The sequence below is a fragment of the Thamnophis sirtalis genome, unplaced genomic scaffold (assembly GCF_051295495.1).
Source record: "Thamnophis sirtalis isolate CommonGarterSnake01/CBP01778 unplaced genomic scaffold, rThaSir2_p1.2 scaffold_8, whole genome shotgun sequence".
Classification (NCBI taxonomy): Eukaryota; Metazoa; Chordata; class Lepidosauria; order Squamata; family Natricidae; genus Thamnophis; species Thamnophis sirtalis.
Genome location: NW_028261388.1, coordinates 17,441,384 through 17,453,709, shown reverse-complemented (window position 1 = coordinate 17,453,709; position 12,326 = coordinate 17,441,384). Strand labels below are relative to the sequence as shown.

Genomic DNA, 12,326 nt, shown 5'->3' with positions numbered 1-12,326 from the left:
GATGTTAACGGGTTGTTGTTGTTTATTGGGAAGTTGCCAAGAAAGGCAAAAATGAATACATTGGAAAGATACATTTCAAAACTCCTGTGTAAATTGTGTGAAAAAATTTTTTTATGTTTCTGTCACAAATTTAGTTTTGCATTTTGTACCTTTCTTAAAACAATTGAAACAACATAATTGATATTTTAGCTCAATATGTTGGGAGTTTTGTGAGATTTAACATTTATCTGGATATTAGTGATGAAGAGCACTGGAATGTTCATTCATTTCCATAATAAAAGCACTAACCATTTGATCCAATATGTTGTACTGAGTTTACACTTGTGTGCTGAGAAATTACATCCATATACCTTGCATTATCATTTGTGGGAAGTTATTATCCAGCCCTCTCCCAGAAAAATGAAATATCCTAGGAAATATTGAAAAGGCAGACTATTTCTCTGGATGTGAAAAGAAACATGTTTCAAAAGACAGAATAGTTGCCTATAGCTTTCTGCCCATCACCAGCTAATGGGCCATTAAGATGGCCAGGCTAGCCCACTTTACATAATAAAGACTTCTCCTCACTGCAGCTGTAGGGGGAAGGGATATTACTCAGGTGACCTCAAGGCATCTGAGAACTCATCACAGCCTAGAGAGTAGCCCCCTGCATGGCACCATGGGAGTCTGACAACCAGTCAGAATACATTTCTTACACAGGAACAGGAAACAGAGAGGTGGGACTGAACAGGGTATAAAAAGCCTAGCAAGCCCCTTCCTCAGCCCTTCTCTCTTCTTCTCCATCAACATTGAAACATGTGATCACCTTTTCTGTACAGGGCTCAAGCCATGTGGCCCTGTCCAACAGTAAACCATCTTTCCAAACAGCCTCCATGTCTCCAGTGTCTTCTTCCCCACTTGGAGCTGAACCCAGAAGGACATTTCTTTCAACACATTGTAACGTACATTGTAAAAGTGGTCCTCACTTAGCAACCACCCGCCATCACTAAGAAACACAAACGGTGATCAAGCTGTTGGATGCTGCAACTGTCATAAGTGTGGGGCAGTTGCCAAGCCCCAAATCACAATCACCATGGGGGTGCTGCAGTGGCCCAGATTATCAAGAGCTGGTTGTAAATTGCCATTTGTTTGCTACTGCCACAACTTTATATGGTCATTGAACATGTAGTAGGCAAGCACTACTGTAATGCAGAGCATGGAAGCGAAATCAAGTCAGCAAATGAGCTCGGTTAACTTGAAGCATGGTGCACCAAGTCCCAAAGATGCTTTTTCAAGAGGCAACTGGACTTTTGTGTTCTTTGAAGACGTTTTGCTTCTCATCCAAGAAGCTACTTCAGCTCCATTCCCCACCATCCAGTCAGAGCTGAAGAAGCTTCTTGGATGAGAAGCGAAACGTCTTCAAGAGTCAGTTGCCTCTTGATAAAACACCCTCGGGATAACCATGACCTGGACGACTGAGAATCTCCACAGAAGTTTAGTGCACAGAGTATGTGGGGTTTTGGCTCATAAAAGGTTCTAAACCATATTATTTGTTTGGGCTTAGTTCTTGCGGTTTGTGAACCACAGTTTACAGGTAGTTTGCATGAATTCAGCGTGCGAGAATGCGAACAAGCCGTTTCCTCAGGTAAGCATCTCTAAAACTTCTTCCCAAATAGAAAGGCGGGTCGGCGCCGGCAAGAAAAAGCAAACGACGACCGGCTTCTGACCTTTTTTTTTTCTCTCCAGCCAATGAGAGCGGCCCTTCTGGGTGACACGCAGCTCTCGCGCCCAATAAGTCAGGCGCCTGGATGGAGAGGCGTAAAGGAGGGGGGTGGGAACCGTAGAAAAGGAGGCGGAGGAAAACGCTGTGCAAAGTTGCGTGCGTTGAAGGGGGAAAAGAGGCGGGCCGGAGGGAGGCGGTTGGGGCTTACAGAGGGAGCGCGCGAGCTGACGAGCCGGGCGGCTCGGCCCAATCGGCGCGCCGCTTCGACCGGTGAGTGACGGGCGGGCTCGTCAGCGGCGAGGGGGGTGGGTCAAAAGGCCGGCGTTCGAAGGGGGAGCGTTTGCGCGCAGGTGAGGAGCTCTTGCGCTACTGAGGGAGGGTAGAAAGGAAAGGAAGGGGAGGAGCCGCGTCGGCCTGTGGGGAGCGGGGTAGCTGTAGGCTTGGTGGTGGTGTTGAAGTGGCGCCTTCCTTAACCCCCCCTCCCCATCTTTGCTTTGCTCGCCGCTGTTATTTCCCCCCCCCCCCAGTGGGCTCCCCTTCCGAACCCCGACATTCCCGTTAAAGGAGTGGCTTGGATGGAGGGAGGAGGCCGGTGCGTGCCCCCTATCCCGATCAGCGCCGTGCAGGATGGTGATGCTCCCTTCCCTCCTATTCTGAAGCGCTTCCACCCGCTCTACTTCAAGAGGGAGGGGGGACGCCTTCGCCCCCCCCTCTTTGCCATTCCCTCAGATTTGTGCTTTAAAGGCGGGAAGAACGGGCACAAATTCTGAGGCGGTAGACTGGACCGTACCATTTAAGGTGTGGGGGGGATGCTGGAAAATGTATTTCTGGCCAGGTTTATTCTGGTATATTAGGTATTGATAAAACTACAGTGGCCAAGTGGCTATTAAGACAGAACCAGGGCGCCTCTTGAGGTGTTTTGCTCGCTTATTAAGGTAGCAAACGGGGCCAAACTAGGACCTGCTTGACCTTTTTTTGATCTTCCTAAAGCCATGGCTTCCCAAATAAGCTTCCCGCAATTATGGTCAGTTTTTAAATGATGGCTTGTGAGTTTTGGTGGCTTTCTTCACCAAGCCAGAATTAAATAGCAGAACAACCTACTGCTGTAAGCACCCAATCTTTGAGTTTGGCGGCTTCACTTCTTACCCTATTTCTCTGAAAATAAGACCTCCCTGGATAATAAGCCCAAGTCGGGCTTTTGAGGTCATGCGCTAAAATAAGTCCTCCCTGAAAATATTGCAACACAGCAGCAGCTATGAGGTGACCACGCTCGCTGCATCTTGCATCTCAAAAATAATAAGACCTCCCCGAAAATAAGGCCAAGTGCTTATTTCAGGGGTCAAAAGAAAATAAGATCCTGCCTTATTTTCAGGGAAACACAGTAATCCTTGTGTTTCAGATCGTAAGCTTAGAAGATATTGCTATGAGATCCAGTTGTTTGGAATGTGCTTAACATGATTTAGCATTTTATGATTTCAGTGCTAGTCTAAATGGCCAGTTGAGTATATATGAATCATTTGAACAAGACGATTTATCTTAAACATCCTTTACTGTTCTCTTCATTTCCTAGCTTTTTTTTTTTTTTTTTTTGCACAGCAGTATGATGCTATGGTCTTTGCAGTTATAAGGAATAATGCCTGCAAAAAGGTAAAACTACACTACCACCCTCCATTCCAAAAAATAAATCTACTTAAGATTTTAATGTAGGTTTTGATTTTCTGAGCATTTGCTCAGAACCTTTCCAGTCTAGATTCATCTTCTAGGCATCTAGATCAAGGCAATCTGAAATTGAATACAAGATTGATCTACAAAATATTTTCCCCAAACTATAAGTTCCTTGAGAGATTTATAATTTTTATTTAGCTTTGTTTTCATAGCTATATTGAAGACAGAAGAAAAATGGTTAGCATTTTAATAGTGCTCAAGCGCATTAATAGATTTAAATAACCTAGAGGTTATGATTGGATTTTGCAATAGGAGAAAAATAGCAAACAACAATAGTAGATAATATTCATTAATGTAAAATGTGTTCCTGAAAAGGAGATTTTAAAATATTTACAGAATATTAAATTCAAAATTAGCTGTTGCTGTGCAAGAAATTATGTAGATAGTGAAGTTGTGGGTAGCTATTAATCACTGATGCCCGTATCAAAGGGGGAGATAAAATAAGTGTTTAAAGATACGATGTAGCAACAGTTTTTCTTCATTTTGATAATGGGGAATGCATTGTCAACAACAGCAATTCACAAATATTTTGCAATGATAGGATGAAGCCAAAGTAAATAGAGTTCATTTTTATCTTGATTGGATACCCAAGTAAAGCAAAGTGTAAACTATACATTTAGAATTAAAAGATGATAAATTTAGGAATTTTTGTATAAACCAAAACTACAAATCTATTACTTTTCTACATTTAAATGTGTTCTTCAGTTCCAATCTTTTTCATGTTGAGTTGTTGGTTTGTTAGCTAAAGAAGAAAATTGGTGACATTGCTTTTAAGTAACTTATCTGTATTTGTCAATCCACTGACCATTCCAAGTTCTAGAAGAGAATCCATTTCTATCTTTTATCTACTCTTAACTAAAAAACAACACAAGCATTAAAAAAGGCTATTGAAATTAATGCAATTTATTATTTGTTTGTATCCAACCATTGTTTTTACAAAAAACTCAAGGTGGCAAACATATCCAACATACCTTCCTCCTGTTTATGCACAACAAGAAGCCTATGAGATGAGTTGCGCTGACAGTGACTGGCCCAAAGTCACCCAGCTAGCTTTCATGGCTAAGGCGGGACTAGAACTCACAGTTTGCCACATTGTAGCTTGATGCATTAACCAGCAGATAAACAAGTAGATCAAATAATTAATACTTCAAAGGACATCTGATGAAATTTAGGTATTGTGACACACATCCTTAGAAAGTCTTTACACAGAATCATAAGTCTTGAAGTTGCTTTCCTGGTCTTTTTTTCAATACTCTGAGTGATGGTAAATGACAGAACACTGGTGAAATGAGAAACAGCATCTTTGCAAATGAGGCTGATTTTTTTCCTTTAGTCTCTGATTTGTTTCTTCTTTTTAAAACTGGTCTAATTTCATTTAATACCATTATTGGACTGGATGAAGGAAAGTTTGCCCATATCATCCCAGACACAGTTGTGGGATGAAAAGTAGAACTATTTAAAAGTGAATTGCCTAGAGCAAGTTTTTGTTTGTTTTGTTTTTTCACACTAATTTTGAGACAATAGAAAAGTGAACACTTCATTTTCATTGGCTGTGAATCAGATATTGTGTTATAGAATAGAACTCAGATTTTAAAGTTTATTTAGTTAATATTTCGTATTAATAAACCAAGTATAATTTTTCCCAAAGGAAATAATTAACTATTTGTTCTATAAAATATAGGATAGAAAGTCCATTGTTACCTTACTGTAATTTATACATTCTTGGCTTAGAAAAAGATATAAGTTCAGTCTCATGTAGAAAGAATTGAAATTTAATTTTTCAGATTTTAATCATAAACCCATAATATCAATAGATGTGAAAATGTTTTATTTTTATATTTAAAAACAATAACCTTTATAATTTTTTTATATAAAAACCATCAGGTTGGAAAGGAAAATGAGAAAATGCATGAATGTCTAGTTCTATTTTTTTTTCAAGTGCTTCCAGAATGAGTATGCACTTAGGCCATTGGATATGGTGCCACACAAATGTGATTTTAACCAATATATTTTAGATACATATTTTAGATCAGTCTATTGTCACATATGGTATATCGTAGTAGAATGAAAGTACTTTTAAAAATAGCTTCAGAATCAGGCCAACAAACTATCTGACCTGGTATAGATTGCTTTAGGTTTAAGAACTGCAAATGGTTCTTTTTTCTTTTAGTTTCTTGGGTCACTCTGATCAGACTTTGGCAGAGGCTAAAAATTGACAAGATAGTGTTTTTCCATTTTAGACAAAAGTACTTTAGTAAATTTAGAAGAAAAGAGAAATCCCATGTGTATAATACGTCTTGCTCCCTTTGTGTTAATTCATCCTCTACCCAATGTAACATTTTGGGAATCAAAAAGTTTCCGACGACGATCCTTTCTTGAGTAATGTTCAATATAATGCTTCTCAGAAGCCCAGAATGAAAGCAATTGTTTCATTTCCATTATCCATATTAAACTTATATATTAATAATGTTCATAATCCATTTTTTCAAACAATCTAAAACAAAGGACACAGCATAATTATATGTAAGAAAACAATGCAGGTTGTAAACTCTGATTTATGTATGTCTTTAAAAAAAAACCACCATTCTGGTTTGGATAGTTAGAAATAGTGCCCATTTGTGCCTAATATTTTTCTGCTTTGCTTACGCATTTGTGTTCAATCCTGAAATGTGTAAGCTGTTCTTATACTACCCAACCTATTTTTGTTTTTTTGCTAAGAAAATTGAAATTTTCAAATATTAGTTATATTTAAAATGTGCAGTCTTAGTTGTTAAAAATGAAGCTGCTAACAGAAGAACTCACATTATCAAGACTAGAGATAATATGCTAACATAAAACAAGTGCTTGTCAAAGCTATTGAAAGAGCAGCTAAATATGTACTATCTTGGAATGATAAAGAAAAAGTATAGTATTTAAACCCCAGAGCACAATTCTATAAATAGGTTATGTTTTCTACATGCTGAGAGCATATGGCTTCATTCTAGTTTACAATAAAGAGACAATTCTACCCAAGCTGTGTCAGAGCCTTCTGCCAAATAAACTAATTTCTAAATAAGGTGGTTAAATGTCAAGAGAGTTGAAATGTATTGCCAAGTGTGGTGTAAAACCTGAAAATTGGTCTTTCAGGCCCATTTATTGTCATCCTAAGGTTGTGATGCTGAAATTTATCAGAACTAAATAATGAAACCCAGTGAAGCTTTTCTATATGTTTTGTAAGAAAAAAATCAAGATAGTTTATTCAGCCTTGGATAGTTGGTATTCTTATATATTGGTAAACATGCTCAAATCCAAAGCAGGACCAACAGCACTTTTAGTGGCCCAGAAGGTTAAATAAATTTGTCTATGGATTGAAAAGGTTGATTGCCCCTTATTTTAAAAAGTAGTTTCTTTTCAGAACAGAAAAATACTATTGTTACTTCAAAAGTATAATTGGACTTATTTGCTGATTGAAGTTTTTCCTGACATGGATTTGATATCCTATGGTTAGAATATTCTATGGTTACTTAAGTGATCCTGAAAAACTAAATCATTGAAGTCATATTAACTTATACAGTAAGCAATAATAACTGCTCCAATAAATTGGCCTTCATAAATTAATGAACAAATTCTGTTTAAAATCACGTGGTCAGATCATTTCCAGAATTTAGTTTTATTAGAGCTGTTCTGGAGATAATAATATGTTATTTGGTTATTAAAAATTGTCAGTATTAAACTACAAATTAGAATTTTCAATTCTTAGTTATGTTTGCCAATAAAGTTTTAAGGAAGCATCTGATATTGCATACAATATTTTTGTTCTAAAGTTTGCTAACAAATGCCTGAAAACACAATACTTTTAAAAATGTTTTTGTTTTGGTCTTTCAAAGAAAGTATGCCATATAAAATTAATTATTGACATCATTAAAATACATTTTTCCAATAAATTAAGGCTCCCTTCATAACAATTATTTAATGGTTCTCATTTTTGAATCAAAGTTCTTTTGATTAAATATATTTTCTGTGTACTTGAACATTTAAATTGATTCCTGCTACTCATATTTAAAGGGAGAAATCTAAAAGTTGAAATAAAAACTTGTTACAGTATGCTTAAGCAAATAGAATTCCAGGATGATTAAAGATTAATTCCTTTACTGCAGAAAGAAGTACATTGAAAGCTGGAAAAGATGAAACAACTGAAAAGGAAAAGGAAAAGCAATTTCAGTGTTCAGGAGACCCAAACATTACTTAAAGAAATCCGAAAAAGAAGAGAGGTGCTTTTTTCCAAACAGCTAAATACAACTATTAACGAGATGAAGCGGAAGGCTTGGGAAGAAATTGCAGAATGTGTGAATGCTGTAGGTGAAGGAGAACAAAGGACTGGGACAGAAGTCAAAAGGCGATACCTTGACTGGAGGGCCCTTATGAAACGAAAGCGACTGAATACTAACATAAAGTTGGTTGGAGCTGGCTTTCATCTCCCTTCATCTGATCTGGATGATTCTCTCAATGAAGATATTGATGAGAAAATAGGTTTTCCCAATGAATCTAATTTTGAATGGCAAAATATCACAGACTTCAGAGAAGCAGGGGGATCATTAACTGAAGTGAAAGTAGAAGAAGAAGAGGAAGATCCACAAAGTTTTGAAGTAGGTACTTCTTCTATAGTACATCTCCAAACCTGGTATTTTAACAAAGAGGTATAGACTTTTTAATCCCCTATAAATACAATTTGTTTAATGTGAAATCTATATTAATTATTCTGTTTATGTACAAAGTTTGAAAGAACATTTTAAAAGATATTAATATTTTATAGTTATGGACCTTTTATATTCACAAACTCATCAAATACTTAGCCCATGAACATTTGGCTCAAAGCAAAATAAAACATCTGGGGTGCATTTTTTAACTGAAAGAAACTACCGTAAGTCCAATTACTTATAATCTTATTTGACCATAAGCCTCACTAATTCCAATTTTTTAATGCAAATAGTAAAGATTATGCTGTGGTCCGAACAAGAGCCATTTTGGTTTAGTGACAAGACACCAGGCTAAAAACCAGGAGACTAAGTTCTAGTCCCACTTTAGTTTTGAAAGCTGGCTGGGTGATTGGATCAATCATACACTCTCAGCCAAGATGTCTGGCTTGGGTGACAAATCAGTCAGTTAATTCCTGTCATAACCAATGGATCACTCAGTTGATATGGGAAAGAAGGGAAGCAAACCCTGTCCTAGTGTGAAAAGCTTTTAGGAGGAAAAAAAATGCTATTATCCAAGCAAACAGTATGTGTCTTCCATATGTATTTTTAACTTTTTTAAATAGCTAGTTTTACATAATAGATTGTAAATACTCTTGCAAACAGAATTGAAAAATCGAGGATGTCCTCTGATTATACACATAAAACATGTGAACTATCTTAAAATTTTAATAGTTCTGGAATTCTTTACTAAGCCAAATCTTTGTATCTATCATAAAATATTTGGAGAAAGAAGCCAAATTAACCTAAAATTATCGTAATCCTCTATGCCGCTAAACTCATTTGGAGTATTTTTATAAAATGCTGAGCTTGCAATTTTCTATATATTTCTTCTGCGATTCAATTAGCTGCTTTATTTGCAAGAGAGCTATCATGATCTAGAATGTGGATTCATTGGATGTCCATGTTTTCTAAAAACTTGGCATGTTTTCTTTGTTTATTACAACTTTTTCCAATGTGCTTTTTAAAACATTCTTTCAGTGTGTGATCCAACTTTTCCTAACATTAATGGGGAATTTGTTAGTGGTATAGATTGCCAATTTTACAAATATTTTGACTCTGCTGCCTTACAAGCTGCTTGAATTTTATCCCTTCGGTCTCTATTAAAACTTTTGGTATTGGGGAGTGATTAGGTCCTCAGTACATACCTGTTTCAGCATGTGTTTTATAATGTTCATTATGTGAGCAATCTGTATCAACAACTATGAAATCTCTTAAATAGTGGAATTCCTTATTACCCAGCAGCTGTAGTAATTTCGGCATTGGAAGTGAATAATTGATATTTGCTGAATAAATGTATGATTCACTTGACTCATTTTTATAAAAAGTCCTTTCTCTTTTGAAAATGACTTAAAGCTGCCTAATTGATGTAGGCATATCTAGGATTAAACTGTCTCATTGAACTGTTATTTTTAATTGGACATTTCATTCATCAAATTTTATTGCTTGATGTAGTGCTCTGACAGGGATTTTTTCCCCTGTGGCTTGATCTCTGCTAAACAAATGGCTACAGTGTGTGTACAGTGACATGGTGATATTAACAGAGGAGGCAGAGCTGAACAGGTTATGTACTTTTGTTTACAAGGTGTTATGAGGTACATGTAGTTAATACTTTTAGTGTAACATTTTTTGATGCCTACTTTCTGCTCTTGATTATATCAACACTTCTTCCATGTTAACATAGAAAATATTTGTGGCTGTAAATGAGGAATTGTAGATCTACTTTATTTAGAGTGATAGAAATATCTATTTAGCTTTATACACTAAAATTTCTAATTAATTTCCTTAGTTTCCTATTGAGGAAGAAGAGGAGATTTTGTCCTCAGTTTTGCCCGATTCCAAAAAGGAAAGTGACCTTCCCGATTTCACCCATATTGAAGAATTTGGAAATCTAAGTTCTGCTCAAGCTAGGCTGGCTTATGAAGATTCCCACTTGCTGATTAGTTTGGAGAAGCAGAAGCTAGAGCTGGAAAAACAACGCCTAGATATTGAAGCGGAACGACTGCAAGTTGAGAAGGAGCGTCTGCACATTGAAAAGGAGCGGTTGAGGCACATTGATCTGGAACATGAGAGGCTTCAGCTGGAAAAAGAGCGGCTACAAATTGAGCGGGAGAAACTGAGGCTTGAAGCTCAGCATGGTGAAAAACCTATCTTGGAGAATGATCCAAACCAGGCAGAAAAGCCTGTCCTACAACCTTTGGATTTAGAAACAGAAAAACTGAAAATTGAGAAAGAGCGTTTGCAGCTTGAGAAGGAAAGGCTGCAATTCCTGAAGTTTGAATCAGAAAAGCTGCAAATTGAAAAAGAACGCTTGCAAGTGGAGAAAGAGCGGCTTCGAATTCAGAGAGAAGGGCATTTGCAGTGAACTTGGAAGAAATCATTACCAACATTGTGTTCTGTTGTTTGTACTTTAAAAAAAATCGGAATTGTATTTTGGTTTTATTAAAAGTGTTGAATAGTCTGGTCTTCAAATCATTTCACTACCAATGTTATCACTTTGCTACTGTGGTAATTACACTTTGAGAATACTTTTGTTTTGGCCATAATTGAGCATTGATGTATTCTTTTTTTTAAAAAAAAAAGCTGGGAATTGATGCTCAGTAAGTTGTTGTGCCTGCTGTATAAATAGAATCTATTTGTGAAATTACATTTTGGTGAAACAGAAGAAGTGTGAATAACCTCTTGTATTCTCTGTTGTGAAACTTTACATCCACATTAAGAATCAAGCTTGGCTGTGTCTCGTCATTTTGAGAGGGTTCTCTAAATCCATAGGAACCTTTAATGTAAATTTGTGTCTGAGCTGAAGAAGTGAGTTTGAAATAGGCCTTCCACAATAAAGTTAACCTCAAAAGTTATGCCTTTAATGTAAGGCATGTTCTTAAAAGAGATTAAGGCCAGAGATTAAAGCACTTAATGTTTTTGTTCTCCGTATATTTGTAAAAAAAAAAAAAGTTTCAAGTGTATTATAAGAGATGTCACTTTTATGTCTAAACTTGACCAAACCTACAGCTTCGATATATGGAAGCCAGTTTGATATTCAAGTATTTGAGTTGGAATATATTTCTTGGGATTTACATAGATTATTTGGATTTATCAGTTTATTTACATCCCTATGTAATTATTTTTATTTTGCAAATAAAGTGTTATTTTATTATTGAAAGAAGTGTGATTTCATAATGTGAAATAAAATGGTCTGATGTAGATTAATTTATTCCTTATGAGCTATTTTTAAAAAAAATAAAGAATGAACACTGAATCTTAATTGTATAAAAAATAATCTGCCTGATTTTTAGTAATATTGGCTTGTAAACAATACATAGTCTTGCAATGGAGAATGCACAGCAGACTTCACTCTAAATTCAAAATTCAAGTGAGAGTCACATGATCCTAGAATTTTGTTGGACAAAGACTGGAATTCCAAATAGTTATGCTTGTGTGAGTTAAAAATCCAGCATAACCCAGATTCATCAGCCAAACATATCACATGGATTGATTTTACTGTATATAAACAGTGTGCACTCTGAGAACAATGAAATATAAATAATAATCCTTCCTGCAATGTTTTCACCATTATTTTTTTCCCTGATTCTTTTCAGAAGCTGAATTTTTCACAATATGCAAAATAAAACTGATCTGTATAAACAGACGCAACTTAGTTTTGTTTCAGCAACTGAATTATAATACAGGCAAATGAGGGGGATTAGGCATGAGAGAATTTGTAGTTTTGAAAATACTATCAAATTGACCTTACCTAATTCACACATTATTTATTACAAATACTGTTACCTTGCCACAAAGAAAGTAACTCTGTCTTACAGTGCATATAAAAAAATATGACTGCAATTGCAACACCATTCAAAGATGGACAGAGGCCCCTCTGGCAATAGCTTCTTCCTGCTTATCAAACAGGAAACATGAGTCCAGAGACGCCAATCCTTGATGATATATGGGTTAAAACTAGAGGAAAGAAATAGGCAATGGGGAGTGAGGAATTTGCGGTTCATTGACACATCAAGGTGTTTTTCAGAGATAGCATCCAAGGATGTTTTCAGATTAATTTACATAATGTGAATATCTTCTATACTAGTCATCCTTCGAGTCTAAACTTCCTCAAACTATGCTTTGATCTCTAAAAGGGCAACAGAATTCTTTATTCTTAAAATGAT

General features: G+C 36.2%; 1 protein-coding gene across 4 annotated transcripts; it reads left to right on the top strand.

Annotated features, from left to right (window-relative positions):
• Positions 1-1,925: 1,925 nt before the first annotated feature.
• Positions 1,926-11,323, top strand: MSANTD4 (Myb/SANT DNA binding domain containing 4 with coiled-coils). 4 transcript variants are annotated; one of them, XM_014072877.2, is made up of 3 exons: positions 1,926-2,052; positions 7,564-8,103; positions 9,950-11,323. In XM_014072877.2, exons 2-3 carry the CDS (start codon positions 7,591-7,593, stop codon positions 10,523-10,525), a joined length of 1,089 nt encoding a protein of 362 aa, XP_013928352.1. In that variant the 5' UTR covers positions 1,926-2,052; positions 7,564-7,590; the 3' UTR covers positions 10,526-11,323. The 4 variants fall into 4 exon arrangements, with proteins under 4 accessions (XP_013928352.1, XP_087577282.1, XP_013928350.1 ...); XM_087721156.1 differs by having other exon boundaries at positions 1,951-1,972; XM_014072875.2 differs by lacking the exon at positions 1,926-2,052 and adding an exon at positions 2,181-3,349.
• Positions 11,324-12,326: the final 1,003 nt, after the last annotated feature.

Excerpts from the sequence above, each read along its gene's own strand:
- MSANTD4 (XM_014072877.2), top strand. The coding sequence starts at position 7,591 with ATGAAACAACTGAAAAGGAAAAGGAAAAGCAATTTCAGTGTTCAGGAG. Across the intron at positions 8,104-9,949 it reads CCTGGTATTTTAACAAAGAG|TTTCCTATTGAGGAAGAAGA; the intron begins GTATAGACTTTT and ends TAATTTCCTTAG.